The sequence below is a fragment of the Phaethon lepturus genome, unplaced genomic scaffold (genome assembly GCF_000687285.1).
Source record: "Phaethon lepturus isolate BGI_N335 unplaced genomic scaffold, ASM68728v1 scaffold52389, whole genome shotgun sequence".
NCBI lineage: Eukaryota > Metazoa > Chordata > Aves > Phaethontiformes > Phaethontidae > Phaethon > Phaethon lepturus.
In genome coordinates, this window is record NW_010565092.1 from 24,778 (window position 1) to 52,304 (window position 27,527).

At 38.0% G+C, this 27,527-nt stretch overlaps 1 protein-coding gene across 1 annotated transcript; it reads right to left on the reverse strand.

Moving 5' to 3' along the window:
* Nucleotides 1-1,833: 1,833 nt before the first annotated feature.
* Nucleotides 1,834-26,625, reverse strand: PCOLCE2 (procollagen C-endopeptidase enhancer 2; the record flags this gene model as incomplete). The annotated part of the gene is made up of 8 exons (XM_010295063.1): nt 1,834-1,964; nt 3,633-3,800; nt 5,794-5,877; nt 8,454-8,608; nt 13,356-13,492; nt 16,534-16,658; nt 18,385-18,640; nt 26,517-26,625. Coding segments are annotated over 8 exons (1,165 nt in total), but the record flags the coding sequence as incomplete, so codon positions are not given.
* Nucleotides 26,626-27,527: the final 902 nt, after the last annotated feature.

The window sequence follows — 27,527 nt, forward strand, 5'->3', positions numbered from 1 at the left end:
GAGAAGGAGCAGGCTGCCAGACTCTTCTTGCATCGCTGAAGAAGTTGCATGACAGATGGTCATATCATAAATAAAAATGGATTATTTTAGTTCAAGACAGTTCCGAGCATGATTTCCGCATTGCTTCTCCCCAGGCTGCCGCTGTGAAATGCGGAGAGCACCGTGCATAAAACCCTTTATTCTGCATAGGAATCAATCAAACTGGAAAATTAAAACTACAGTTTAAAAATTACAAAATTACATCTACTTTGCAAACAAATGTTGCTGTCATTTCCATAGAGAAATGCTGTAGGTTTAGTCAGTAAGGCAGAGGCCTAGCAATCTGTACGGTATGGTTACAGCTTTGAGCTGTTTGATCTGAGATGCCAGCACAGCCCTTTTGTACCTTTGTGCCTCCCTCTGATTCTTTTGTCTCCTGCCTCACTACCTGTTAAGTCTTCGGAACAGATGCTGCTGAGCTACTGAGTCGCACCGTGACAGTACCTCTTGGCATTATGTACGGGAATCAATCATTGAAGAGGAATGGTAATCCCCGTTCTGCCACTGAAATAAGCAATGAGTACTTCCAATAGGGACTGTGTTTTTTCATTACATTTCATTACAGTTTCCTGCCCATGGTTGCAGATTATCAAAAGAACTCTGGTATGGTATTTATATAGGAGGAAAACAAGTATTTAAAGGGATCTTAGATGCTGTTCCATCCATGTCATTTTTATTACTGTTCAAGTTTTACCCAGTTGGAAAAGCATGTGTTTCCTATCTGCTTTTGACCAAGATGTTCTTCAACGTCTCAGTATTAATCTTTACCTATAACCAGTTTCTATTGCTCCATCTTACAGGCTTTCAGTTTCAGAGTAACAAATAACTATACAACAGTATACAAAGATCTCTGTATCATTGTCTGACTGCTTCCATTCTGTTCCTTCCCTTGTCCTCAAAATAGCTACTTGTTCAGCCTTTTGCATATAGGAATGAAATAAATGAGACAGATACGCTACTATTTACACTACTGGTGCCAGACTGAGCGTTGCTCTATTGTCCATCCTTTCACAGTAGATCCAAAAGTTTAAACTGTGTAATTTACTACCCCTAAATTAATTCCTGCCTTCCTCCTCACTAATTACCTTATGGAACTTAATAGTGACATTTACTAACTGTAGTCATCAGCAGAGAAAAGCATGGCGCTGTTTTACAGTTGTCTAATTCTTTGAAGAGTAAATCCAGTTCCTGTTCAGATCAACGATTCACTGACTTCAGTGGAAGAAAAATCAGCAAGAAAGTGTAGGGTCAGTCATACTCTGCAAGACCAAACCACCAAAAGCGTGTAAATGATCAAAAAAGAGTTTCTCTGTTTAGCCTGCCCCGCTTCACACATAATCAATAACTAGTTAGTGTATGATTTAATCTTAAAATATTTTATTAAGCATAGATAATAATGCAGAAATCCATGTAATAAAACAACTTTAGAGAAAAAGCTGAGTTAAAATGAGTTACTATAAATATTGCACTTAGAATTCTTATTTTACATACACAACTCTGTAAAAAATTGGACAGTTATAAATTAACAGCTTCCAAGTAATTGGAATTTGGTATGTTTGAGATCAGATGGCTGTGCTGCAAATCGTCAGCTTTAAGATTTTGGAGGATCTGTTTTCGTCTTGATAGGTACGTGTAATGGATACCACTTTGTGCCAAGGTATGCTTAACGTGGATGGGAGGGAAGAAGGGGTGAGCATAGTCTTAGTGTTGACAGTCAGTTGTATTTTAATGACTTCCACTAAGTGAAAATTATTTTTCAAGAGAGGTGATAGAATGCAGCTGCAGAGTTTAGTTTTAACATGTTTTGTTTTTCAAGGCATTTAGGATCTTTGAGTTCTTAGTCTTAAAACTCATGACAAAGCTGTTGGGAAAGACTTTGCCTCTACCGTCTTCTTCTACCTGGCCCATGATGATGTAGTTTAAACCTACAAAGGAGAGCATGTTATTACAAGACAGAAAACCAGGATGTGATTTGGTAAGTATAGTCCTTTTATCTGTGGTCTCTATTAATTTGCACTCTCGTTACCAATGCCTTCTAACATTTTTTTCCTTCCTACCTAAAATATATAATACCTCACCCATCTTTGCCATGCTTGTTATGCAATAAAGTAGAGTTATGTATAAATCAAGTAGATATATAGCTAAGTATGTACTACTTAATTAAATATATAGGAGATACTCATTAAATGTAGACTGTCAGATGAGTCTGAAAGACATTAGAAAGGTAGTATAAAAACTATAAATACTAACACCTGAAGTGGAATATGTCTCATTCATTTTGGATATTTTCTCATTTGCTCAGCTTGTAGGGTAATGCTCTTAAGGGATAATGCACTTAAGTCCTTTCACTCCCTTTTCCTCCCTCAAAGACATAAACATCTTCTAGACATACAGAGAGGCAGTCAGGCAAGCAAGGTGGGCTTAATGTGCAATAGGCCCCGGCTTTGGAGAAATCAGATGGATTTGAGTATTTTTATGGTTTAGAAGGGTTAGAGGTTTGCAAGGCCTTAGGCTAGAAGGAGCAGTGTTATAGGGGTATAAGCAAAAAGGTTTAGATATTAAGTAATGGCTATTAAATAATTAATGGCGATTTAGGATGAGAAAGAGAAGTGTGTGGTTTGGAGCCAGCAGTCTTGCCTAAAGGGAGACAGTTTGTTCCACCACAGATATTACTATGTCTTCCAGATAGATCTCCAGTTTCCAGAGAACTAAAGGTAAAAGCAAAAGCTATTTTCTGACAAGGATTTTCCACTTTGGTACTGCTCACTTTGAATTAATATGCTTAAATACCCATAGTATCCTGAATGTGATCAGGGGTTCTTTTGATGCTTATTAAATTATTTTGACAGTTTCCTGTATGGTTCCATTTATGTTCTCCTATTCTGCTTGTTTACTCAGGAGGCAGAGCTGAAAAGTGTTTTATTTTTCACTTAGTTACTTCAATTAAACGTAGTCTCAGTATTACTTATAACACCACATAGGTAGCCCTTGTTACCTTAAACTGGAAATTATTGTGGTTGATTTACGCAGTATAATATTGTTTAAGACAGGTATAGAAATACTGGCTGTTTGCAGATACAAAGGGGGCTTAATACTACTAGTATTTCTACAGTAAAGATGTAAATATATACATATTCATATTTATAGGAGAGAAGCAACAGGGAAACATGTTGATTTTTGTGATTTGCTGTGACATACTGCTTTTCTAGGTTTAGCATGCTGTTGTTTTTCCCTTCTAATTAACTTTGTATAAAAACTAGCTCCAAAGCACATAACACGTAAAAACAAAATCTAACTGAGCTTCATTTGAGAGAACCAAATCAAATTTTACTTTATATCACGTGCGTTTAAAAAAAAAAGTTTTTCAAACTCCTTTGATCTAAGTCACTGTAATCCTTTATAAGTAAAACTAAAAAATGCAATACAAACCTGGATAACTAGTTATTTTTATCATAAATTGATTATAATATTAGTTGCTGATTATAGAAACTACTACTATAATTTTACTGATTTTTGTGGTCCTATTTCAAATAGCAGTTTTCAAAACTGTTGTCTTTTATGAACACACAAAGCACTTATTTTTGTGTACTTACCTCTTCTGATGAGAGGACACTGCTTACATACAACAATAATTTTGGCACTCATACTCTTGCCAGCTTGTTGAATTGCTAAATTTCCCTCCTTATATACATTAATGATTGATATTGTTGCATGCAGACTGCCAGCCCGTGTTATTGCTGAGATTACAGTTCCAGTTATTACTGGAAGAAAAGACATTTGACATATTTTTTTAATTTTTTAGATACAAATTTTGAGGCATCATAAAAACTGAGTAAGTGTATTGGTCCATAATAAGGAAACAAACAATACTGGAAAGAGTTACTGAAGTTGCATAATAGATCACCTGTAATAGATAACTCACTACTGACAAATGTTGGTGGCACCAAATATAAAACTGTTCCTAGAATGCATCTGTCTCTTGCAAGCCCAGTTTTAGGTTTTGATTATTTCAATTAAACAGTACAATTTGATACTTCTTTTAATGACTAATATTAAAAGAGTGGAGAAGTTGAACTGAAAATGTTCTAGCCAAAAGCTGAATTCCCAGCTCTGACACTCTCAAATGAGTAGCAGGGAATAGTTGATGCCCTAGGAGCTAGATTTTGATCTGTGTGAGGCCTGATACTGATACGAATTTGCTAATTTCAGCTAAATTTAGACTACAGATTAGACCATCATATCTCCCAAAGACCTCTCAGTATGAATATAAACTAGATTAACTTGTGGGCCATCTTTATTTATCAAAAGGGAATGGTAAATGCTATTAGCAATTTTTTTCTTCTCCAAACACTTTTTGTAAATAAGCTCTTCTATCCTAGGGTCAATGAGATGTTCAGTTACCAAGTATATGCAGACAGATTTATTTTACAAATCTGCATAATCCACATTTTGGGTTAGGCATTTGTAAACTTGCACATTATTTTCCTTTAATCCAGAGCTTTTGCTTAAATGGGAATGTTCAAGTTCAATCAAAAGAGAACTGTGGATGTGGAAATGCTGGGTATTGCAGGTATACTTCTGGAAACAACAAAAATTAAATGCATGAAGAAAGAGGAATAGCTTTTATTTTCTAAATTCATAAAGTCAGCAAACGAACTTAGAATAAATCATATTCTACAAACAGCACACTTTCTGTTCTTAAGATATGCTTGAATTCACAGGAGCATATAAGATATTTCTACTCCTGCCACAGAAAAGATTGAAAAATGTCAAGTATTTGACAAAAGGTGAGACTGAATGTGATTTATTACCCTGATGCTAGAGGGAAAATAACAAGTTTTATATAGTGTCTTTTACCGTCAACTACAAGAGCTGAGATGTGGTCAGTAAGAGGAGACCATTTTTTTTTCCTACGTGCTTCTTATGGTCTTGGGCCAGCCTATACTAGTTGCAAATTACAACTGGCTGGTGGTGAAGAGTGTAGTAAGGAGTCATGCTGCAGTGATTCCCTTCTGCTTTAGAGTACAGCCACAGCCCTCAACTGTTTTTCTAGCAAAATGATGCAAAGTTGCCCCCACTTTCTTGAAACAGCAGATTTCCTCAAATCTTATGGAATTAGCTATAAAGTTAGAGACAGTTAGATTAAAACAAACAAACAAAAAGTGGTCGTGGGGGTGGAAAGTTGTCCCATCAAATTTTTAGGCATGTTATAGGAGGATTAAAAAAGCTTCCCCTATTAATATGGGAAAATACTCTGGGACATAACTGAACAAATCAGCAGTGACAATGCCATCCAAATATGCAGCAGACCCCATTTTTCCTGAGTGATTTTATGTCTGTGTACAGAAAGCAGTGCTTCTAAGCTTCCGTGCCTTCTAATTTATTTTAAAAGTATTTTGGAAGTCTTTAAACTGAATTGTGGAATAGTAGCAGGTACAGCATAAAATGTGCATTAGCTGGTTACACACAAATGAGACAATAGTGTAATCGAATCAATACTTTCCCGTAGGAGGTTGTCTTGCATTGTCATTGGCTTTTCAGAATGAGAAGGTATGTTTGTTTCAGACGTATGTGCAGTGCCTATTGTGGAATATCTCCAAGAATATATTGAGTAAAACACAGATACTAATGTCAGATATACATATAAGATGGTGTAAAAATATAGTCTATATATGATAACTCAGAAGTACATCTGGTGAAATTCCTGTAAGTGCCAAGGGTATAACTGAAAAGAAACAAACTTTGCTTCCTTACCGAAGTTGCTTGAACAATAATTGCTTTCCAGAGTCCCACTCCTCTTACACTTTTGCTGGCACAACGCAACTGTAGGTTTCGCAACTTTTTGAAGAGTAAGAAGTAAATTGAAATTGAAATTAGGTATTTGATACAAATGCAAAGCAGTAGGTTTAAAAAAAAGAGAAGAAGGATGAATAATCCTGATGTATACAATAACTAGATCTGGTATTGCAAGGGATGAACACCACAATAACAATATTCCTTTTCTCTGCCATTACCTCCAGTCATCATCTTTCCACATGTCTCATCTGTTCTAATGACCTTATAGAATGGGATGTTACAGAAATTTTCCATTTGATTGCAACGTGATCCTAAATATGTAACTTATTTAGTGTTGTTGCCTGTTGCCATACAGCCCTAGTAGTACACTTAAAGTATCATAACGTTATATTATGGTAATACATCAGAGGGAGGGGGTGGCCTTTTATCTGAAATTACTGTGCTGTGATGGAAGAGATCAGAGTTAAAATTCCTGACTTTTTTTCTAAATTTTTCACATAGTTTCATGACGTAGTACTGTAACAACATAGTGTTTGAAGTATCTTCAGGACATGGTTTAGGGAACATGGTGGCGCTGGATTAATGGTTGGACTTGATGATCTTGAAGGTCCTTTCCAACCTAGTGATTCTGTGATTCTGTGATTAGAGGTTGACATTTCCTTTCTGAAACAGAATGCTTTGTTTATAAACAAGTGAATACACTTTGGGGTTTTTTTTCCTCCTTAGGTGGGTGTTAATAGTCTCTGTACTTTACTCAGCTAAACCTTTCTACATGATGTGCTGAGATGCAGTATTTTTAAGGCTTTTATGTCCTTTTCAAGTTTGTTTGGAATTGGTCAATGACATCATAATTATTGGAAACATGGAGCTGAAATGGACAAATTAAAAAAACCAAACCCCTACATAACCCTAATTTCAAAGAAAACTAAAGTAGTTATGAAGAATATCTTTGCAGTTTTTTACTTCCTTTATAATGCATGACTTGATCTAATGAAATAAGAAAATCAATTCCTTAACATATGTACTGGAATAATCTTAATTACTTTTATTAATGTATTACATAGCATTTATTTATTTCTTCAGGTACTAATGTTTTTATGTAAGACTGAGAAAATTCTTGAAAGTGCCCTACTAAAGTTAAATATTTTATTAATGCCTGGAGTTCTGTGCAAGTCTGACTTTGAACAGGTCTGACTTGCAAGTTAATATGATCAGTCTATTTGAACTAAACACTTCTGAATGCAAATGATTGATCAGAAATTTAACTAAACTGTAGAGGTTTGGTGTGCTTTGGTTTGTTTTTAAGATCAGAAATGCCTACACCATGCATAACTGATCAGCCATTGAAAGGACTTCTTATTTCTGCCTGCCTAACAAGTCCTTTTAAACACCTTCCCTCTGTTGTCCTCTCTCACGTGACTTGGCATGGTTTTTATTTTCTAACACTGATGTTGTCATAAAAATTGATTTGGAATTAATTTGGAAAGTACACCTCTTTTGCATGTGCACACAGAAACAGCTTACAGAACAAACCTCAATAGCAAAACCCTGAAGATAAATTCAGCATGAGATACCTGACAGCCTGGATTAGTTGAGACCAAGTGTTTGAACTAACAATTTTGATAAGAAGTGCTTTATAGTGAAGAAGAACTGAATTATTTATTATTAGAGTAGCAGTCACATCAGAATGACTTACAGGTCATTATGATTTAATTTTTATAATGTTTATTTTAATGTATTTTAAATACCTTTCATTATCAGTATTTAAGCACCACAGCTTCTTGGTTACCTGCTGGTGGGCCGTTGCTTTCCTGACTTTTGATGCGTTTGAAGTACAAATCAGGTTATGTGTTGCAAAAACATCATAAATAATTTGGTTTTCTGCTATAACTGTATCTTAAAATCTCTCACATTCAGATTATAATAAGAATTTATCCCTTCAGTATCTCAGTAATGAGGTAGTTTTGGCAATACCTTCAGAGAAATCCTCCTCTGATCTTTCAAATATGCTGTCTAGTCTTAGATATAAAAGGAAACTTATTTTTAATGTGACACATTTCTTTGTAGGTTCCAATCCCTGAATTTTTTTAAATAAAAATAATTCTAGAAGAGTGTCATGTTGACAGAATCTAAAGAGGGCTCAGTTGGCTTCCATACCAATTTTGCTTGATCTTAATAACTACATGAAGAAAAATATGGTCAGATTTTTACATATTAACTTGTATAGAAGGAAGACTTCCTTTAAATAAAACTATTTCCTGAAATAATTCGAAGTTCTTAAACAAAAGAACTTTGCTCATCCATTCTTCTATGCAATTTGCTAGTTAACTGTCAAAAATTGAGAAGAGACAGGAAAATTCTCTTGGCTGGAGTGAGTTACTGTTTCACTGAACTTTCGCCTGGATGGATTTCCTTTTAATAATGCTAATTAGATTCTCCCTTGAGTATATTAAGAAACTCCCTTAAGTATATTAATTTTAATTCATTCCCTCAACATTTGAAATACTAATAAACAATAAAACTGTGTATTTCAGTATACTTTCTATTACATTTTTCCATAACCTTGACCTGGAATACTATATTTTTCTAAGAAATAAAATAAAGCCAGTAAAACTTACTTGAGGTAGCAGGGACTGTTGTGGTAGTAGGTGGAACTGTAGTTGTGGGTAACTTTTTTGGTCTAAATTTATAATGGCCAATAAAACCATCAGCTGTTAAGCTTAAATCGGACAAAAACTGAATAAGCAACTCGTTTCTCTCAGACAGAATAGGCCTGAAATGGGAAAAAAAAATTTCCATTGTTTTGAATGTCAGACAAGCATTAATAGCATTCTTACAAAAAAAGAGTGCACTTCACTTTAATTAGTGGTCTGAATGCTGTATGTGCCCCCAGACTAATACTGAAATACATATTTTTTTGCTGGCATGTCAGACACTGGTGTTATGAGTGTGAAACTCATTCTGATGAATCATGTAAACCTCTGATTCCTGAAGGTTATGTCAATATGAGTACCTTTAAAATCATCTGTGTGACTTCAGTGCAGACTTCGCTTCCATGGAATGGAAGGGGCTAGATTAACAGAGTGGGGAAATATATTAAAGAAATCCTCAGTGTGTAGTGGAGGTAAGTAAGTGTGGGGGTTTGTAATTTGTTTCTGTTTAATCAAAAGCATATTACACATTTGGAAGGCCTTCATAAAATGAATTCAATGTTGAATTCTGTAATTCTTTGACAAAGACGCTAAAAAGAAAACGGTTTGAGTCATTATTTCTGTGGGCTCAGGTTTTTTGTCAATGATTAGGTGTTCATTACAAAGGCCATGAAGATCTAATGGAGTTATTTTCTTAGGATTTGAAATGTCAATGAACAAGCACTGTTCAGTGTATTAGTTTTCAGTTCTTAAACTGCGTAGTACCTTCTGTGACATTAACTGCCTCTGGATGCGGATGTAGTGTGATGAGGCTTAATTTTTAAGACTATTGTTAGAGAAAATAGTATGGAATGCAAGTCTAGCCAAAGAACCACTTCTCTCATTCTTTTGAGCTTTCTACCGACCTTGTCTCAATATTCATTAATAATTAACACAAATTGTTCAAGCAAAACCACAGTTTTTGTAGAGAAGAAGAATATAGGGGCAAAAGAATCTTCGTGAGGAGAGAGGAAAATAGAAAGTGTTTTAAGATGTAGTTTTACTAAAATGACTGTTGTTTCTTCCCAGGATGTCTGACATAGTTCATGAGCTGGAGTTTTTCAAAACACTTAATCAGGCCTTTGAAGTAATAACTTGTGATCTTTTCCTTGGTTTTTGGCAGGTGTTTCAGAACTCAGGTTACTCTGATGGCTGAGTCTGACATAGCCAAAAGTAAGTGCCTGGTTATCTGGAATTCTGTAGATTTACAGATGCCACAGTAGTTGCAGATTATGCTTTTCTTGCTGCGGTATTGACACAGGCTGTGGACGTAGGAGGGCACTGATTATCAGCTGCCTGAGAGCTTTGTTCTGCTTCCTGAACACCAGGACTGCAACACCAAATCTGAAAAATCTGACCTAGTCTGTGTATCCTGTCTCTTTAAAAAAGGCTTTTTGTCTGAGACGCAGGGTTTTTTTGAGTAATTACTTCTCCTAATAACTTGTGATGATTATATATACCACTCATTTATGTATCATAGTAATTGTATTTAGGAATCAAGTATGTGGTTACACTGTATGCTTGCTGGCCTACAGTTGGATCTGAATTCAACTCTGCAACCACCAAATGGTTTACTCATTTACTCATACTTCTGACGTATACTGTTTCGTTAGAGAATACTGTGTTACATTATCTGTATCTGCTGGTTAATGAGTTCCACCTTGCATAATTACTGTGTCAGAGACACAACTAATACACTTTATACAAGGCTTGCTTCATAATTCAGTTTACACACCGTGATTTCTAGTTCTTTTATAACAGTGCTCTTGTCCTTACTGTTTTTATGAACCCAGTTGATAAATTTTGTTGAGAATTCTGCAGTACTAGTGGAAAATCGCCAAGAGCCATACTTTCCCCCTTTCACTGGCTATCTAAGCTGCCTATATACAACTCTGTATGGGAAAGTGGCTGTGTTCAAGCTCTATATTGGATCTCCCGTTAGGAAGCCATGCTATCCTCAGATTGGCTTTCAGAACACTTCTAACATTCTGTAACATGAAATCTCATCTCTAAGCTATGTGGCCTGGGTCTGAGCCCAGTCTTCTGCCCTTGTTTGCCTGTTGCACAAAGTCCATACTAAAAAGTCTGTATTTTGGAGCCCACTGGGTTTTGGCAGACCAGTTTACAGCTTTGACATGCTGTGGGGATAGATGCCGAGCCACAGCTGAGAGGTGGTTTAGGAAGCTACTCCTGGTTGCCTCTCAGGGACTAACTGGCACTTCTTCCTTTTGCATTGCCCTGTCAGCCAAGACCAGATCCTGACAGTGCAAAATGTACTGTACAGCTGGGCTAGGTTTCAGCTGGAAAGAAGCAGCTAAGTCCCAGGGACTGGAGGCCACCAGCCTCATCAGTAAGGGGTGTTGTTCACTGCTGCCTTCTGAGAACCAAGGGAAGGACAAGATTTTGTGGAGTTCAGTTCCTTCCTCAGTTGGAAAAAGTCTGAAACGTCACAACTTACATATAGAGTGAGTCAAATGAGACTCTGATTGTGCTTCTGGTTTAAACTCTGTTCAGCTAGGAAGCAAGTCCATTTGCTTCAGCCCTTTGGATCCAACTTGTGCACAACAAAACACCCATGGCAGGAACTGAAGGTATTTTTACGGAACATCAGTAGTTAAGTTTCTAATATGAAATTCTGTTAGGTTTTGGGTTTTTTTACAGTAGCTTGAAGGTAAATACCTTACTGTTCTGCATTAAGAGTTGAGTTGTAAGGGATAGATCTGCAAAGTCACAATTACATTCTCATGCTATGCTCGTCAGTGGAATACCTGTCTACCTGGTGATAAAGTATTAAGTAATGTAACTAACGTCTGTCATCTGCTGGTCGTTTTTTTTTATTCTGTCTAAAGACACAGAAGTGTTTGCAATAGAATTCCTTTTGGGATAGTGTTTTTACTTCAGATGGTGGTGACTTTTTATCTAATATATACAGATGCTGACAACATTCAGGTCAAAGAAACATATCGCCCATTTGGAGACCCAGTCAGTCCATCTGCAGTCACTTCAAGTCCCACAGCACTGCAAGGCAACAATTCATCTTAGTTTGCAGGTAAAACTCTAAGCTATAAAGTATGAAGTCACTTTGCTATAAATACATACATGAGGCAAAAATGGAAAAATTCTGAGTGTCATTTGGCAAAGGGGTGGAAGTGGATGTCTGAGATTTCTAACCCACCTCCTTGCCTTGAGGACTCAATACTAACTCTGCCTCACAGTCTTTGGGTTGAAGGCAATACGGAAAGATAGTTTACTTTCACTAGTGAAGTTTTTCCTGAAATCAAGGAAGTGATTATGTATGTAACTACTGCTAGAATTTAGCCTCTTGCATCATTTTAGTGGCCTGAATTACCTAGCACTTAAAGAACAGTCTTACCCATAAGACTCTCAGTTGTCAGTATCTTTATACAGAGCAGCTTTTTTAACTTTACTACAAGAAGGAGGCCTGAAAAGAAATGTCTTTATGTAGAAAGCTTGAAATTGAAAAAGAAAAAAAAAAAGTGTACCCCAGACCAAAAGCCTAAGGTGACTGAAGGAAACTGAAGTTAATATATTTCACGTGCAGCCCTACCCTTAATTAGATTCTTTCCAAATTTCTAATAAATTTCCATAGGCCTAACCTTACTCTGTTTCTAGCACTGCCATGCTATTGCATAGCTGCTGCATGGAGAAGAAAAATCTTTAAAAAGATTCTTTTAAAGAGTTCTACAGAATGTCTGCCTCCTCTCTTGCCTCTTGAAGGTATATTACACAACATTAAAAAAGCCAACCAAACAAAAAGCACACAAAAAAATCAAAGTAAATCTCAGTCTAGCAAGCTATGCTTAGAAAGACTGAGGCATGCACCTCCACCCCCTTTACCACAATTACTTGCTTTAGGGAATCAAACTAGCTGCCGCTTCTGAGACCTAAGTCTAGTCACACACCTCCCTGCATTTATTTTTCTTTTAATAACTTGTATTTCTTGAAACAAAATGCATTCTCTACATGTTCTAAAGCTACTCAGCATTAAGAAGCTTGATGGAAGAAGAACAATGGGAAAGGAAAGCTAAAAATTACTAGCCTCATCCAAAAAACTTTACACTTTTTTTGGAATAATTATGGTCCACTATTGCTAGACCTGGTTATATAATTACAGTGCCATTGGCTGGGTTGGGGGTGGTTTTTGGGGGTGGGAGGCTTGGGAAGGTGGGTTGTTTTTTTGAGGATGGGTGAGTTGTGGGTCTTGAAAGGGCTTGCGGGCAGCAATTTGATAGCAAACCTGGTGAAAGCCTGCTGTGCTACCCAGCACACTCAGGAAAGCAGTCTGTGCCATAAGAGAACATGCCTTGGCACAGATGGAAGAGATGGTAAGCAGCGATGCAAAGAGCAGCCAGGGAACCAGCAGAAGAGAAGTGGCTGAGGGGAAATGAGTCAGATAAAGTGAGTAACGAGCTAAAGGGCTAGAGATTTCAGCTGGGTCCTTGTATCTATAGTATCTATAGTTGAAACATATATATGGAGTGATGACAGTGTTCAGCTACCATTAATATTAGTGTTATACCAATATCAATAGCTTTAGCACGAGTATTGGTGCTATTAGACAGTGCTTTAGTGAGGTTTGAGGGACAGGACAGAACATGGGTTGGAGCCAGGGCTAGTCATGGAGGGAGAAAGAAAAAGGAAAACCTAGGGAGAGACAAGATACTAAGCAGCTCCTAGAAATTCAGTTGGAGGTAGACAATGTCATATTTACTTTAAAAATGAATAAAAATCTTTCAGAAGCTAGTACAGAACTGTTAGCAACATGACACATAGCAGTAGTGAAGTTCATAATGCAAGAAGGTTACTTACGCTGGTGGACTGTCTCCACAGTACTTCCCAATTCTTTTAGCATCATTGATTTCCCCACCATTAAACACTGCGACATAGTCATATCTGCAGTAGTTGTCTCTCTCCACATCAAACTTCTCAAACTTTAATTCTATTAGCTGCAAGGAAAGTGTAAATAACTCATTAAGGTTTTGATAAGCAAAATTTATTAGTGCTTCTTATACTAAGTGACCTCTTCATATGAAGTACTAATTGATTTTTTTCTTTCAATAAAGTCCTTAATCCACTTAATTGTGGAGTAAAGTATTTTAATCCACGTGACTTCTGTCTAACAAATAGTTCAACATATGACTCTAACATTCTATAAAACATTTTGTTCTCAAATATATGCAAGTAACTTCTCATACAGTTATTTTTATGAGTGAATGAAAACAGGGTAGTAGGTGTTAGGTGTTACATTGCTTTTAAAATAACTGTAACAAATCTAAACCACAGAAAAGGGGCTTTTAGTGTGACTGTATCATCCAAGATATGCTAATGAAAAAGCAAGGGCAAAGTTGCTAAGAGCCACTTCACTGACTTAGTAAGAGCAGGGTCTGAATTACTGTGGTGGCCAATGCTGTTCACCTCATGCAGAAATAAAAAGGTCAGGAACAAAATTACTGAAGAAAGAAAATTAGTAAATAGTAAGACTAAAACCAGAAGATAGTAAGTAGTTAAAGGAATTGTGTTTCCATACATGATTTCCATAAATGTTGGGGCTTTACAAGTCATAAGTGAGAACTAGAATAATTCTGGCATTTCCAATACTGATTCTATTATCTCCAATACGACTTGTATTTATGGACTTTTCTACTTAAGAAAGAAAAACAATGGACAAGAAAACAGAAATGGAATTTACTACTCTGAAATAAAGTCCTGCAGTATGATTCTGTGAGCTGTGTGTAGCAAGGAAGGAAAACATAACATAACTGCACAACTGAAACAGAGGTAATATATGTATTTAGGTTGTTCATATGAAGCGCAACAGTTTAGGCTTGAATGACAACACTGAATTGTGTTGATTGTAGATATGCAGGATTCCTCTTTAAAGGTCTGTCTCAAACAAAGATGGCATTAAATCTCTTAAGACTATAAAAGAAAAAGGAGTAATTTGTACATTGCATGCCCTTTATTTGATTTCCTGACATAGTAAAAATGATCTTGTTCTACATTCATAGTAATGGTAGCCTGTTATCACCTAATGTCTTAGTTTTGCCTGGATATGCTTTTGCACTATTCGGTTGTGTAAGGCATCATTTTCTTTCCCCATAAAGTATGAGTAACCTAGGGGGACTTGGTTTCAGAGATGATTAATAGGCTTGTTTCAAAAACCTTGTCGTCATGAGGAAAAAATGCACTTTAAATGGAAGTAGCCATCCGAATAATATGCTTGTAATGAAAAAAGATGGTATAGAAAGAAGTAATTCAGATGGGAGCAGGCACGCTAACTTTTTCCATAGCAGGCAAAACAGCAGGCCGTAATATCTACTTTACTATTGTTCATAAGTGCATTTGCACTAATAAAGAAGTATTTCATGATAGAAGCTCTTTACCATCATGAGAAGCTCCTCCATTTTCTGTAATACATGAAGTAATTATTGGCTTGTATTGGAAGCAAAAGAGTGCCTTGTTTTATTGCTCACATGCTTGTGAAAGGGAAGTAGAAACAACAGCACCTAAACTTTGGCAAACTGAAGAGTGAACAGCTTTTCATGTGCACTTGAAGAGAGATGCTTATTCACTACTTCCTCAAAAACAACTTTTGTGACTGTCAAAATTCTGCCTCATTTGCATGCAAGCAACCACTGCTGCAGTACATTAAATGTATGTATTCAAAAACTTGTGGATTTATGTAACAGGATCTTCAAAAGGCACAGGATATAGTGCCCTTATTTTTATGCTTATATAGCCTTTCTTAAATCTTCTCTAAAAGCTTAGGAAAAGTTTTTAGGCTTATCTAAAGATATTTGGAAAGAACCAAAGTAATCTGCTGTTTACAGATAAGGTTTTAAAAATCACTGCCTATCTATAGGATTGTTAAATGACCTGTATCTAGCAAGCAAGGAATGTGGATTAAAGAGGAGTACAGGAAACACTAAGCTGACATACTGCTTCAGTTCAAGGGAGAAAATACCTTGGTAAATGGAAAAGTATGAAAGATCTGAAGAATATATTTATCTGGGGCAGCTTTTTTTGTTTGAAGGATTATGGTCATGAGCAGAAGATTAAGAAGAAAGTCATCTTTACATGTAGGGGAATTTAAAAAGCTGGATGTGGTTAAGAAAAAAAACCTACCAAACATGCTTGGTGACCAAAACATTCAATCATTGTGGACTTCCTGCCAAGGTACAGAGCAGATGGCTCAGCAACCACCGGAAAATGTGGAGCTACGATTCACATTAGCCCTACGTAGGGAACACACTCATGTTAGCCATGTGTGGCAAACAGTGGCAAATGAGCCCTCTTAGTCTGCCGTCACATCTCGTCAGGTCTTAATGAAGTGGTAGCATATGCTCTGGCATATAATCTGGCTAATTAAGCAAGCATGTTATGAGATGGACCAAACTTTATGAAACGTACATTGAAAATCCCTGTGCAGGACACATCTGAATATATTCCCTGTATGGTACACAGACTAGAATAATTTCTGCTTTCAATAAATTCAGTCAGCTCCACCCGAGTACCTCAGTAACAAACTGCAGCAACACTGAAAATGCTATGAATGTTGTTAGACTTAAACCTAGCATTGGTCATCATCATGGTTGGTCCTGAGACGATCACCTGCCCTAACTTAATTTGTATGATGTTCTGTTAACTAACAAAATAATCTTAAAAATCTGTTTTAAAAGCCTTACCAGTCACAGATGCTTTAAACAGTTTAATTTAGGGGAATGTATCAATGCACAGAAGAGGACATACAATGTTGAGAAAGCACAGGCATTTCCAGAGTGAGCCAGGTAATACACGAGAGGAAGGCGTGTATCGCTGGAGCGTAGGCGTGCCTGCACTCCTTGCACGTACCGTCTTTACATTTCAGCATTTTTGTTGTTTCAGTGCAATGCAGGCAGCGTGTTGCGTGAGCAGGCTGTCGTGAGGCGTTTGTCCTTGCAAGCAATGGAAGCTGGGCCGCGCCAGCAGGGCGAGGGCAGCACCTTACCTGGTTCTTTGGGGCGACGATGTGCCAGGAGCAGGTGACTCCCGCGGGGTAGTCTCGCTCCGGCCAGTTGGGTGTTTGGAAGGACCCCGACGGCTTCTCCAGTCGTCCCCCGCAGTACTGATCCCCTGCAAGTACCGAGCAGCACGCTGACCAGAGCGCAAAGGGGTGCAGGTAAGCCGTGTAATGCACATGTTTTACTGCAGGGCCTCGGTGAGGGAGACACGGCCGGTCCCAGCCGGTTCCGGCCGCCTCTGCCCCGGCCCCACCACAGGACATGGCTGAGCCCTTCCGCTCAGCTGGTGGCTCCTCTGGGAAAATGTATTTAATAAAGGGCAGAAAATGCCAGATGTACATGAAGAGGGAGGTAAAAAACCCAAAACGACAGTGAGAAACATTCCTGCAGACACCAGGGTGGGAGGAGGAGGAGTCGGAGGCGCTGGAGCAGCCATCCCCACAGCCAGGGGGGAGCTGTGCCAGGGCTGACGGACATTCCCAAAGGAACTGCGGCCTGTGGAGAGCCCACCACAGAGAAGGGGTTTTTTTCCTCCGTATGTCCTCCTCCTAGTCCCAAACTACAAAAGCTAAATAGCTGTGTAACCTTTATTTATAATATGGTTATAAACCTTCTTTGTTAAATTAACTCTATCACGTCACAGTCATTTAATATATCTTTCAAGAAGTTATCAATACAGGAATACAACTGGCAGGACTAATAAATTGCTCATCATCACCTGCACTGCATCTGCCCAACAACCTGTCTAGTCTGGTATCATGCTAATAGCAAAAGCCTTGGAAAAGAGCCACTCAGCAGGGTCATGCCACCTCCCTGTAACCTCCTAGCCTCTCGCAGTTCATGGTCTTCACAAGCACACGGCAATGCCTCTATGTTTAATAATGCCTAACAATTTTTTTTTTTATGTTTTTCTAATTGTTTTGAAACCAGTGTAGAAATTGGCAATGCACAATGTCCCCTGGCACAGCACTCCACCACTTAGCAGCCCTCTGAGAAAAATCACCCTCTCCTTTCCTTTGCAGCCACTTGCTCATCTGCTTTTTGTACTGGAAGAAATGGTGACTGCAGTCCCCGTTTACTTTCTCTGTACTGGTCATGACGTTAGAGCCCTCTCCTACACTCCCCTTGACCTTCCCTTTTCCAGCATGAAAGAGGTCCATGCTGTGCAGCTGGTCTTTGTGTAGAAGATGTTCCTACACTCCATCATACTTGTTGTCCCTGATTGCTTCTGATAGTTCTACTATATCCTGTTCTGAGATAAGAACACCTGAATGGCAAGTAGTATTCAAGATGTAGATGCATTATGGATTTATAGTAGCATAATTTTTTGTTGTTGTTGTTTGGTCTTTATTCCCTTTTACAAAAAATTGCTAAGTTCCTGTTTCTGTTTTGATGCCTATTGAGCACTGGAGTGATGCTCAACTACTGTTTTCATAACTAATTGATTTTAAACCTAAGATCTCATTCCTATGTGGTAATAGTCAATTCAGAGCCTGTTGTACTGTACATGAAGTTAGGGTGTTTTCCCCTTATTTGCAACATTTATCTATATTGAATTTCATCTCTCATTTTATTGACTAGCTATTACTATATTACTTCTAGGTGCAGTTCTTCTGCATCTCGTACAATAGTTAGCCTTCCTCTTTAACACTTTGTTTAACTAACTACAACAGCGAAACAGTTATACTTTGCTATTTGCTAAGCAAGATAATTAATGAATACATTGAACAGCACAGTCCCTAATATCTCTGGCATCACATCTTTTTAAGCATTAATGTGGCTCTCCGTAGAGTTGTACAGTTGTATTTGTCTTCAGCACATATGTAATTGTTGATTACCTCTTTCATGTGGTTCTGCTGCAGAAAACTTCGCAATAAATCCGCTTCCAGCAGTATTAGCATCTGAAGTCATCTGGACCAACATTTTATTGCTGTTGGATACAAGGGCACCTGGTTTCACAGTACCACAGAACCTGCCGATGCGTTGTCCGTTTGCATGGCCGTTGTATATATCCACAAAATCATATCGGCACAAGTTGTCACTTTCCAGGTCTAAATATCTAAAAGAAAGAACCACAACTTTTCCTTCTGGGACCTGCAGAGAGAGAGGGAGGGAGAGAGAGATGTATCTTGAAGTGTGACTGACACCACATATCTATCTGATCCCGCTATTTGCATGAGTATTTTCATATCCTTCATTTCTTGTCAGGTAAGCTCTTTTTGTCAGCTCTACTCTAGGCAGAGTAGTTTTTAAAATCATGTTGGACCAATCATAAAAACAAAGCTCTGGCCATCTCTGTTGCCATTATCTTCTTCCTGATCCACAGTATTGTCTAGCCAGGCTCATATAGTTGATTATATACCATCACCTCCCAGTTCAGCTTGGCATAATTCTCTTATTTTCTACTGAAAGTATGCAATCGGCCATGGAGCTCCCTGTCACCAAGTGAGGTGAGGAGGATGAGATTAATATAGTTTTTAAAAAAAAAAAAAAAAGGAACAAGCAATTTACAATTTTGAGCAAATGAAATGGCCTCTCTTACCTTGCTGTTTATGTCATAAAGTTTCATAGTTTGAAGGATTTTTTTTTTATTTGCTGACACATGACTTACATTTGTAAATAAAATTGGAAAATTTATGGCTAATGCTGTACAAGCCAAATATTTAGCTATAGGAGTGGGTACGTTTAGCTTGAAGGCTGCAGTGAAAGAATTATATTTTGAAAGAATATGTAGAAGTATAAACAGGGAGTTCAAAAGAACCATTAGTGGGTGTCCTCAATACAGAAAAGAGTTCTATTTTCTGAAACATCTGAGGAAACATAAGACAGGGCAAATCTTGTTGCATGTCTGCATCTGTGGACATTGTGAAAGATGCAAGAGTACTGAGAAGAATGTAAATTAAGAGTGCATAATAGTTTACAAGGAGGAGAACATTTCCTGGGATAGAGTTGCAAGCTTTTAAGAGAGTAAGCAGCGTACTGGGAAGTGAAAACTATTCTAACAAAGCACTCAATGCTATCTAACAGGACAGGAAGAAGGGAAACAGTATTTTAAAGTATAGATGAACCCTACACAGGCAGAGTCTAATATGTGCATTCAATTCGTAGCCCAGTAGAGTGGTTACCTATTAAAATAATTGCAGCTGTTCTATTTTACTGAGACACTGCTATTATCTTCTGCTTTAAATATATAACACACACTTAATATATCTGCAGTAAGTCCATATCTAAGCCACTTTATTTAAGAGTTCACAAATTTTTTCCTTCCTTAGCAGTGACTCATTTTCAAACACCAGTTTGAGATAAACTACAACTAAACTGTTCCTATATGAAATTGTCAAACTGTTTTAATGTTGTGAGTTTCAACAGTTAAAAATGTCTTGTCAGGTATAGATGGAAGTGACCACTTAACCCACAGAAGATACTAATACAGGCAGCGGCTCTAGACTGTAGTGAAAAATGTGCTGTAGATATGTTAAGGTTACTCATTCATGCGTCTGCTTTTATGTCCAGTGCTGATACTGATCCTGCATGAGCTGTTTTCAACTGCCTGGGGCCCACGTACACACTGGCTGACCAGCCCCACTGCAGTTCCTGTTGCTGGTTTCAGAGTATTTTCCTTTGGCCCTTGTTCAAAGTGCTCTCAAAACTGCATTCAGTTCCCCTGTGCTGACGTACATCACTACTACTACTACTACTACATCAAAACCACAAAACTCATCTAATCTTACACAGAAATTCCAAAGCACAACGACTATGTTTTATAAAACTTTAAAGCCAGATGTTAGGTTTAAAACTCCCACTACTGAAGTTAGCAAGCCCTATAGCTGGTATCAGAAAATGTCTATTTAGTTGGCATACGGCCAATACAGACACGTGGTCCTATTCTAAGATATTCAGTGAAAGCAGTGTGACTTCTTGAATCACTGCTCTCATAACTAAATCTCTTATTATTGCCTTCACTTGTCTTGTGGTCTGAATCACTAAGAAGCATTAAGACATGGTCATTTTAACAGAAAAAGAGCTAAAAGGAATTTGGTATTCCTGTCAGAAGATCTGAATGTTATTTATGGTTATGCTACAAACTATGTGACCAGACAAATCAGTTCAAAAATGCTGGCTGTGAAGTTAGTCAGATAAAATCAGATTTAGGCAGTTTAATTAAAGCAGACTTTTTTTCAGAAGTATGTATATAAAATAAACACATGCTCTTTTGGGGTGGGAACACTCATTATTTGTAAGTTTGTACAACTGGTACAACAGGATCCAAATGAGGTGACCTTTAAAAGTTATCATGTTTTAATACAAACTGAGCTGTTATGCCTACAGTTGAGAATGACCAACATTTTCCAATACAAAACACTGTTTACAGTGTCTGGCAGCTTTGCTACAACTTACCCATCTTTAAGAATTTAAGGATTTTCCTTCCCTTTTCCTTCCACTGCTTCTGAAAGTTGAGCAGAAGTTGCTCTATCATATTAGATTAAGTAGTTTTGTGATACAGCTCATAGCTTATGAGATTTTTCCCTACTTTCTCAGCTTGAACCCCCTCTTTGAAGACACCTAATACCTCCCAGAGTTTGAAGAAGGAAGTTGAAATGTGAAAGGTGGCGGATTCTGGGGTAAGAAAAGGGCTTTTTGCTGTCCTTGCAGAAACGCATTCAGATTTAGCCAAGTGGTTATCCCTCAGTAATGCTGATGGCTGCCCACTGACAGCTTTGTCCATGAGCACATTGAGCCAGCACTGCTCTGCTCACACCAGCCTCACAGCACTCAGTAATACTCCAGGGTTTTCTGCTCCCTTGTGCTGCCCCAGGTGGGGCACGGGGGACCAGGATGTGGGACTGGCCCACACTTAGGAGAGAGAGGGCACTGGCAAAGCGACCAAACTCCAGATAGCCAGCCAACCATTCACTCAAGTCTTGAGGTTTCCATTTCATAACATGAGTAATTCTATGCAGCGTTGTATGCTTCCTTCTCTCTCCACCACTGACTATGTTATACTATACTACATTACATTATCTATTTCATTATAGTTTTTAATCTCTCTAGCTTCTATTAGTTCAGTCTATTTGATCTTTGTCAAGACTGTTCCCCATAGATGTACTGAGTTTCTAAGTTTTGCTTCTTGACAATTTGTAAGAAAATGGGTAGGGAAAAACTCAACTACACAGTCATGAATGTTTAACAAAGAGCCTGCTCCAGACTTCAGTTGTCAGAATAAACCTTGCTCACATTTAGCTGAATTTGGGGAGATAAGTCATTTACAGAAATGCGTGAACTGTGTGGCACTACTTACTGCCATTACTTTATAAAATAATGTCATTGCTTATTAAAATAGTATTTGTCATTGCTCACAAAAATAACAGATTTGTTCCAGCATCTTAAATCAATTAAAAGTTTGTGGTCTGACCAGATGACATTCAAGAGTGCAGAGGATGGTGGCTCCACATTATTGCAGCAGCTGCTCCAGTTTGCAGCTACTCCCAAGGAATCCCACCCTAAATACAGGCATCTTTGCAAAACAATACTTTTCTTTCATTTCTACCATTTTTTTTAATGTTTAAAACTGATCTGTTAAAATCTGCCAATGTTTATCCTAGGACATTTAAAATATTGCTCCATGAGAAACACAGGGGAGAAAGCAAAGACCAGCATGACTCAGTTTTGTTTACTTTAAGCCACGTCTGAGCCTGATGCAGTAAGATGATGGGATACCTCAGAGGAAGAATTGGAAGGAATTGCAGCTCTTAAGAAAAAAAAAAAACAAAAAAAAAACCAAACACAAAACAGAAAAAAACCAGGGAGGATTCAAAGGAAGAATATGTGATGCTTCCCCTGCAGGGTGTGCCTTATTTTTCTGTTTTATCCATTCAGCTGGTATCTTTCAACGACAGAGGCACTTAAGCTTCTGCCTCTCCTTGTCACACTGAGGGTGACTGACCCATACTTGCCCTTTGCTTCCTTTCTTATTTTAACTCTATGAACTTCTTTAGGATCAGATATTATGACGCTAAACTCATGTGAAGGATGCCTTAGCTCTATTGGAGGCTAAAGGGAAATAGCACTCCCTGAATTTTTAGGGGGAGTTCTTCTACAGCATAATTCCCTGAAATCATCCGTGTAGATTATTAGTGTCTTCAAAAGGGCATGATTATTTTATATATACAACCCACCACAAAATAAGGTCCCTTGATTTTTCTTTTTGTAATCATTCATTGTAGGTATTTCCTATAAATGTTAATCAAAGTCCACTTCCATTTAAAGTAATTAAACTTTAATGTTTTGCTGCTGTTGTTTTGACTGAACACAAAGCCCTCTTCATCCCTGTGTCTCTTCTAGTTTCTGGGGAGGATTCGAAACTGTCATACTTTTCCAAATTGTTTTAGATTATTTGCTTTGAAAATAGTCTTTTGGTGGGGAAAGAACCCTTAAATGCCAATTTTCTGAGAAAATGTTTTGCCCTAATTTTTACACCTATATTGTATATGGGTTTAATGTATTTTGGTATTATGTTTAATATCAAAATGCTGATTGTATGTTTTGCCATAACGGTTCTAGGTAGACTTGAAAAATTCATCAGCTACCTGCAAGCCAAACATGTTATTTCCCTCTAATGAGAATGAATTTGAAAGTTATTTAGAGTTACATCCTGGGGAGAACCACAGTTCCTGCCTAGTTGCTTCTTCCCTAGGTCCATCCTCTCCAGCCACAAAGGAACAATTTTTTAAAAAATTTGTATTAGCTTGCTCTCCCTGATAAAGGCATTAAATTCTGTTCAGCTTTTTCTTTTCTGTCCATACAACCGTGCATAAAGATCTGTTCTCTACTGGAAGGTCAGTTTCACGATGTTATGGGAAAATGAATGCTTAAGATGTAGAGAAAATTATTTAAAATATTTCACTTGCCCAGGGCAGATTCCCAACTCCCCTGATAAGTAAATATTTAAAACCTTACTTATTGTCAGCAAACCTGCTGGAACACAGGTCCTGAACTTCTAAAAATATAACCTTACATAACTCTAACAGTCTTCAGTATTACTGTTGCACAAAAATTTGTTAAGAGTTTTATGGGAACTACATAGTCTGCCAGAAAAACACCGGACAGCAGTCCAGATTCTTAGACTATGTGACACATTTATGTGAGGTGATGGCCAAGAAGGATTACAGAGTATTAAAAGTAAATGTATATGACATATTTTAGATAAAGCTATATACATTACTATAGGAAAGGAAATAGCTGTACAAATGACTTCTTAGCAAAGCCAGCTAAAAGCTGCTGGGTAGTCTGCCAAGGTTGTAATATAACCACAAGCATGTGCTGAACACTTCTTAGAGCTCTTAGAATAGAGAAGCTGTTTTCTTTAGCCATCTGAAAAAGTCCCAGTCTCTTGAAATAACAGAACCATAATTAAGTTAGAGAGACTCTTCTAGCTTTAGCAAACCGTTGGAAAGATTTCAGCTGATACCTGAATGCTACATTGCTTTATCTGTATTACCCATAACATTTTCTAAGCCTATTTTCTTTTAAAGAATGAATTAGCTGTCACTCTGCCTCACTGTAGATTTCTTCTATAGGCAATGAGATCCTCTAGTTGAGAAAACAACAGCTTCACGCTTCTTGTGACTCAGATGGAAAGTGAATCAATCTCTCTTCCAGTCTTGCAGACGAGTCAGATCCTGCATTAGGCAGAGTGTTCTCAGGAAGGTGCTCACAGCCCTTGTCTAAAACAGATAGGCAAAAAGTCTTGGTCACCTTCTAAGACCAGATGCTAAATGAGGAACCCTAACATAGTAACTACAGCATATTTCTTCATGGCAGTGTAACTGACTTTCTTACTTAGGTGCTATTGCAAGCTATTCTGAACCTCAGCAGTATCTGGTGAAGGGATTTTGTTGTTTAAATTCAGGCTCACCAGACCCTTGAGTGTACCACTTTCCCTCAGTTTGGTAAATCATCCTCTTTTTAAAGAGGGTGCAGGCTTAGTCTTGCAAGTTTTTTAGTCCTTGCTTTCCCTCCCTCCTTCCTGTGCATCAAAAAGACTGGGTATTCCCCACAGTTGATGGGGAAAAAAAAAATCATTTGCCCATGTGGCTTAGCGAACAATATTTGTCCAACAGGGGTTAAATGAGGTGGGGGCACAAGAAAGCCTGGACTACTACAGTTGTGCAGCCCTTCTTAGGCCTTGGGCAAGCTACAGAGAATAGCTATGCGGCAGCCGAACAGCAGGAGTCAATGGCAGCGCAGCAGAAAAGTGTGAGTCAGGATGATCGTGAAATGCAAGTAGCCATAGAGCTCCTTCCATGGTCAGTAAAGCCCAAGCGCAGACACAGCTCTGCTACAGCTTTGTGGTAACGCTTCTCACAATGTCCAGGCTAACCTGGACACTCACATCTTGTTGGCAACAGCTTTAAGTCTGCAATGAAACCACTTTGTATGGACTCTGTAATCAGTTGTTCTCTTCTGCCTCTACCCGCAGTATATGATGGTCAGATCCGTGGGATGCTTCAGTAAATGCTTCTTCAGTGCTGCCTCTATTTGTAATCTGATTTTTTTAATGGTGAAAACTTTATGCTGTTATATTAAAAATTATTTCCCTCCAGATTCAATTTTGAATTTTTGAAGATCTAATACTGAGTTATTCTGATAAACTAACTTTGGGGCTTTTCCCTCTTTTATTTAAGGCGTGTGTGTATGATTCCAAATGGAATTTGCATCTGCTCTTCAGATTGTCAAGTGGGCCATGCTAATTGCTGTAATCTCAGCCTCTTCAGGCAGGAGGAAGCAAGTTTGTTTATGTGCATACGCTGCATTTCACATCATACTCTTCTGGATAAAGTCAGTCACAGATTAAAGGTAACCTCTACCTTGGCTCTAATAATAATGCAACACAAAGGTGAAGAAAGAAACTGTTGCAGCTTCACTGCTATCCTCCAGATAAAATTATCACAGTTACACCACTTGTTTGGTACAAGAGTCACTTTAACTGAACACTCTAAACAGATCAGTGTCTCCTGCTTTGCGTCAGCATCTCTGTAGTAGCAGGAGACAATTATCCTGTGACATCCTATTCTACTGCCAACACCTAGCCTGTAATGTAGGCTTTGAACAGAAGTTGTCTTTAGTGGTCCCGTTGACGCACAGACTAATTTATTTTTTTTATGCTTTCTTACCCATCTTTTTTTATGTGAAGCCCATATTCTAGGCCTGGATGTCACAGCAGTTCTTAGTGAACTGTGACTAAAAAATGGAGAGGAAATTTGGTGGGCAATTTTGGAGGGCTTAATTTGTGTAGATGTGAGGAAAAGTGGATAGGGACACATCTAGCACTGAAGTGTTTAGTCCCAGTTGTTTAATGTCATTTGCTGTCCATCGATACGATGTCTCTGCCCTACAGTCTCATTTCAGCATCAAAATATCCATTGTACCACACGATTTCGCATGGTCATTTATAAATGTAACAACACTTTCCTATGCTTGGTCAGCTTGCTGTATGCCATGCTCCAGACATCCTGGCTGGCAGAACGCTGTTATTAGCACACTACAAGCAAACATGCCTGAATTTTTTAGTTTTGTTGGAAACTTTTTCTATGTCTTCTTGCCAACGAATTTTGCTGTTCATTATCTATACCTCAAGGCTTTACTTTAATACATTTGATCTATCTAACTGTTGCTTTCTGCAGTGACTTGGAAGGGTAAATGTTTGCTTTGAAGTGGGTTAATTCAAAACTATTAGAGGTGTATCTATGGAAGTCAATGAAAATTTGCTTCTGACATTAGGCAAGGTCAGCTCTATTTCAGCCACTACTATTGTATTACAGCAACCCTAAAGAGCTCCAGATAGTTGAGCTGCTCCAAGTTTACTAAGTTCATTATTGCACATATGTTATCCCATAGAAAACACTGGCATTAACAACAAATAGCTCTTCATTGTCTTCAGCACTGATTTTGTGATATGAAAAATTCTTACTGTGATTTTCCAAGTACATTTGCTGTTTGGAGGGTAGACTCCAGGAAATCCTTCGCTCCCAATAAACCCTGACTCTCCAGATACAACTCCTCCACATGTAAATGTAGGCCTGAGAATAATAGGAAAAATAGTGCATAATTTTTAACTATATTTCATTTATTCTTTGTATAACAGTAAAGAAGCACAGACTGTCTTATACTTAAAAACACAGCTGAAATACTTAAAAACAGTGCTAACTTGAAACATATGTTTCATTACTTACATAATTTCATTATTGAAATAGAATGCGCAATTTAACATGCAAACTTAGGTGTAAGAGAAGATTAATTACATGGACCTTAATTCTGGGTTTACACAGACTGTTATTCTTTCCTCCTTTTTTAACTCATAAGATGGAAGGTGTGGTGGTGTGTCAAATGGTATATAATGAAAAAAATTATTAAAAAGTCATTACTAGTGACTTTTATAGTATATATAATAGTAGCTAAAATAGAGCAGTAATAAAAATAACTTTTAATTCCTTTCTCTTCCACTCTGAAATGCTTTAAATTTAGATATTTTAATCAAGTAAGTCACTTTGGGAGTTTTCTGTACCACAGGAATAAAATCCACCATGTGCGCAAGTCCCACTAGTCTAATCTGGTGATGAAATCGTGCATCCTGATTTTGCCGGCATGAGGACGTTCAGGACTAAAAAGATGAGGTGTCGGCTCCCTGCTCCAGCCGCCCTGGGCTGCGCTGCGGGCGCACGCGGGGAGCCCCGAAAAACCCCTGCGCAGAACCACCGTGTTACTGCTGAGGACATGAGGGTGAGTGGCCACCCTGCTGAGCTTTGGATATTGGGCTTATATCATGTTATACGATATTGTTGTTATACGATATTATACTATTGTTATGCTATATTCTGTTGCATGTGCTGGGATATGGGGCTGCTCTCGCAGTGGCTGTTCCCGTGGAAAAAGCCCCGGTCCGTGCCCTCCCTCCGTGCAGCGAGGGGCAATAAAACACCCG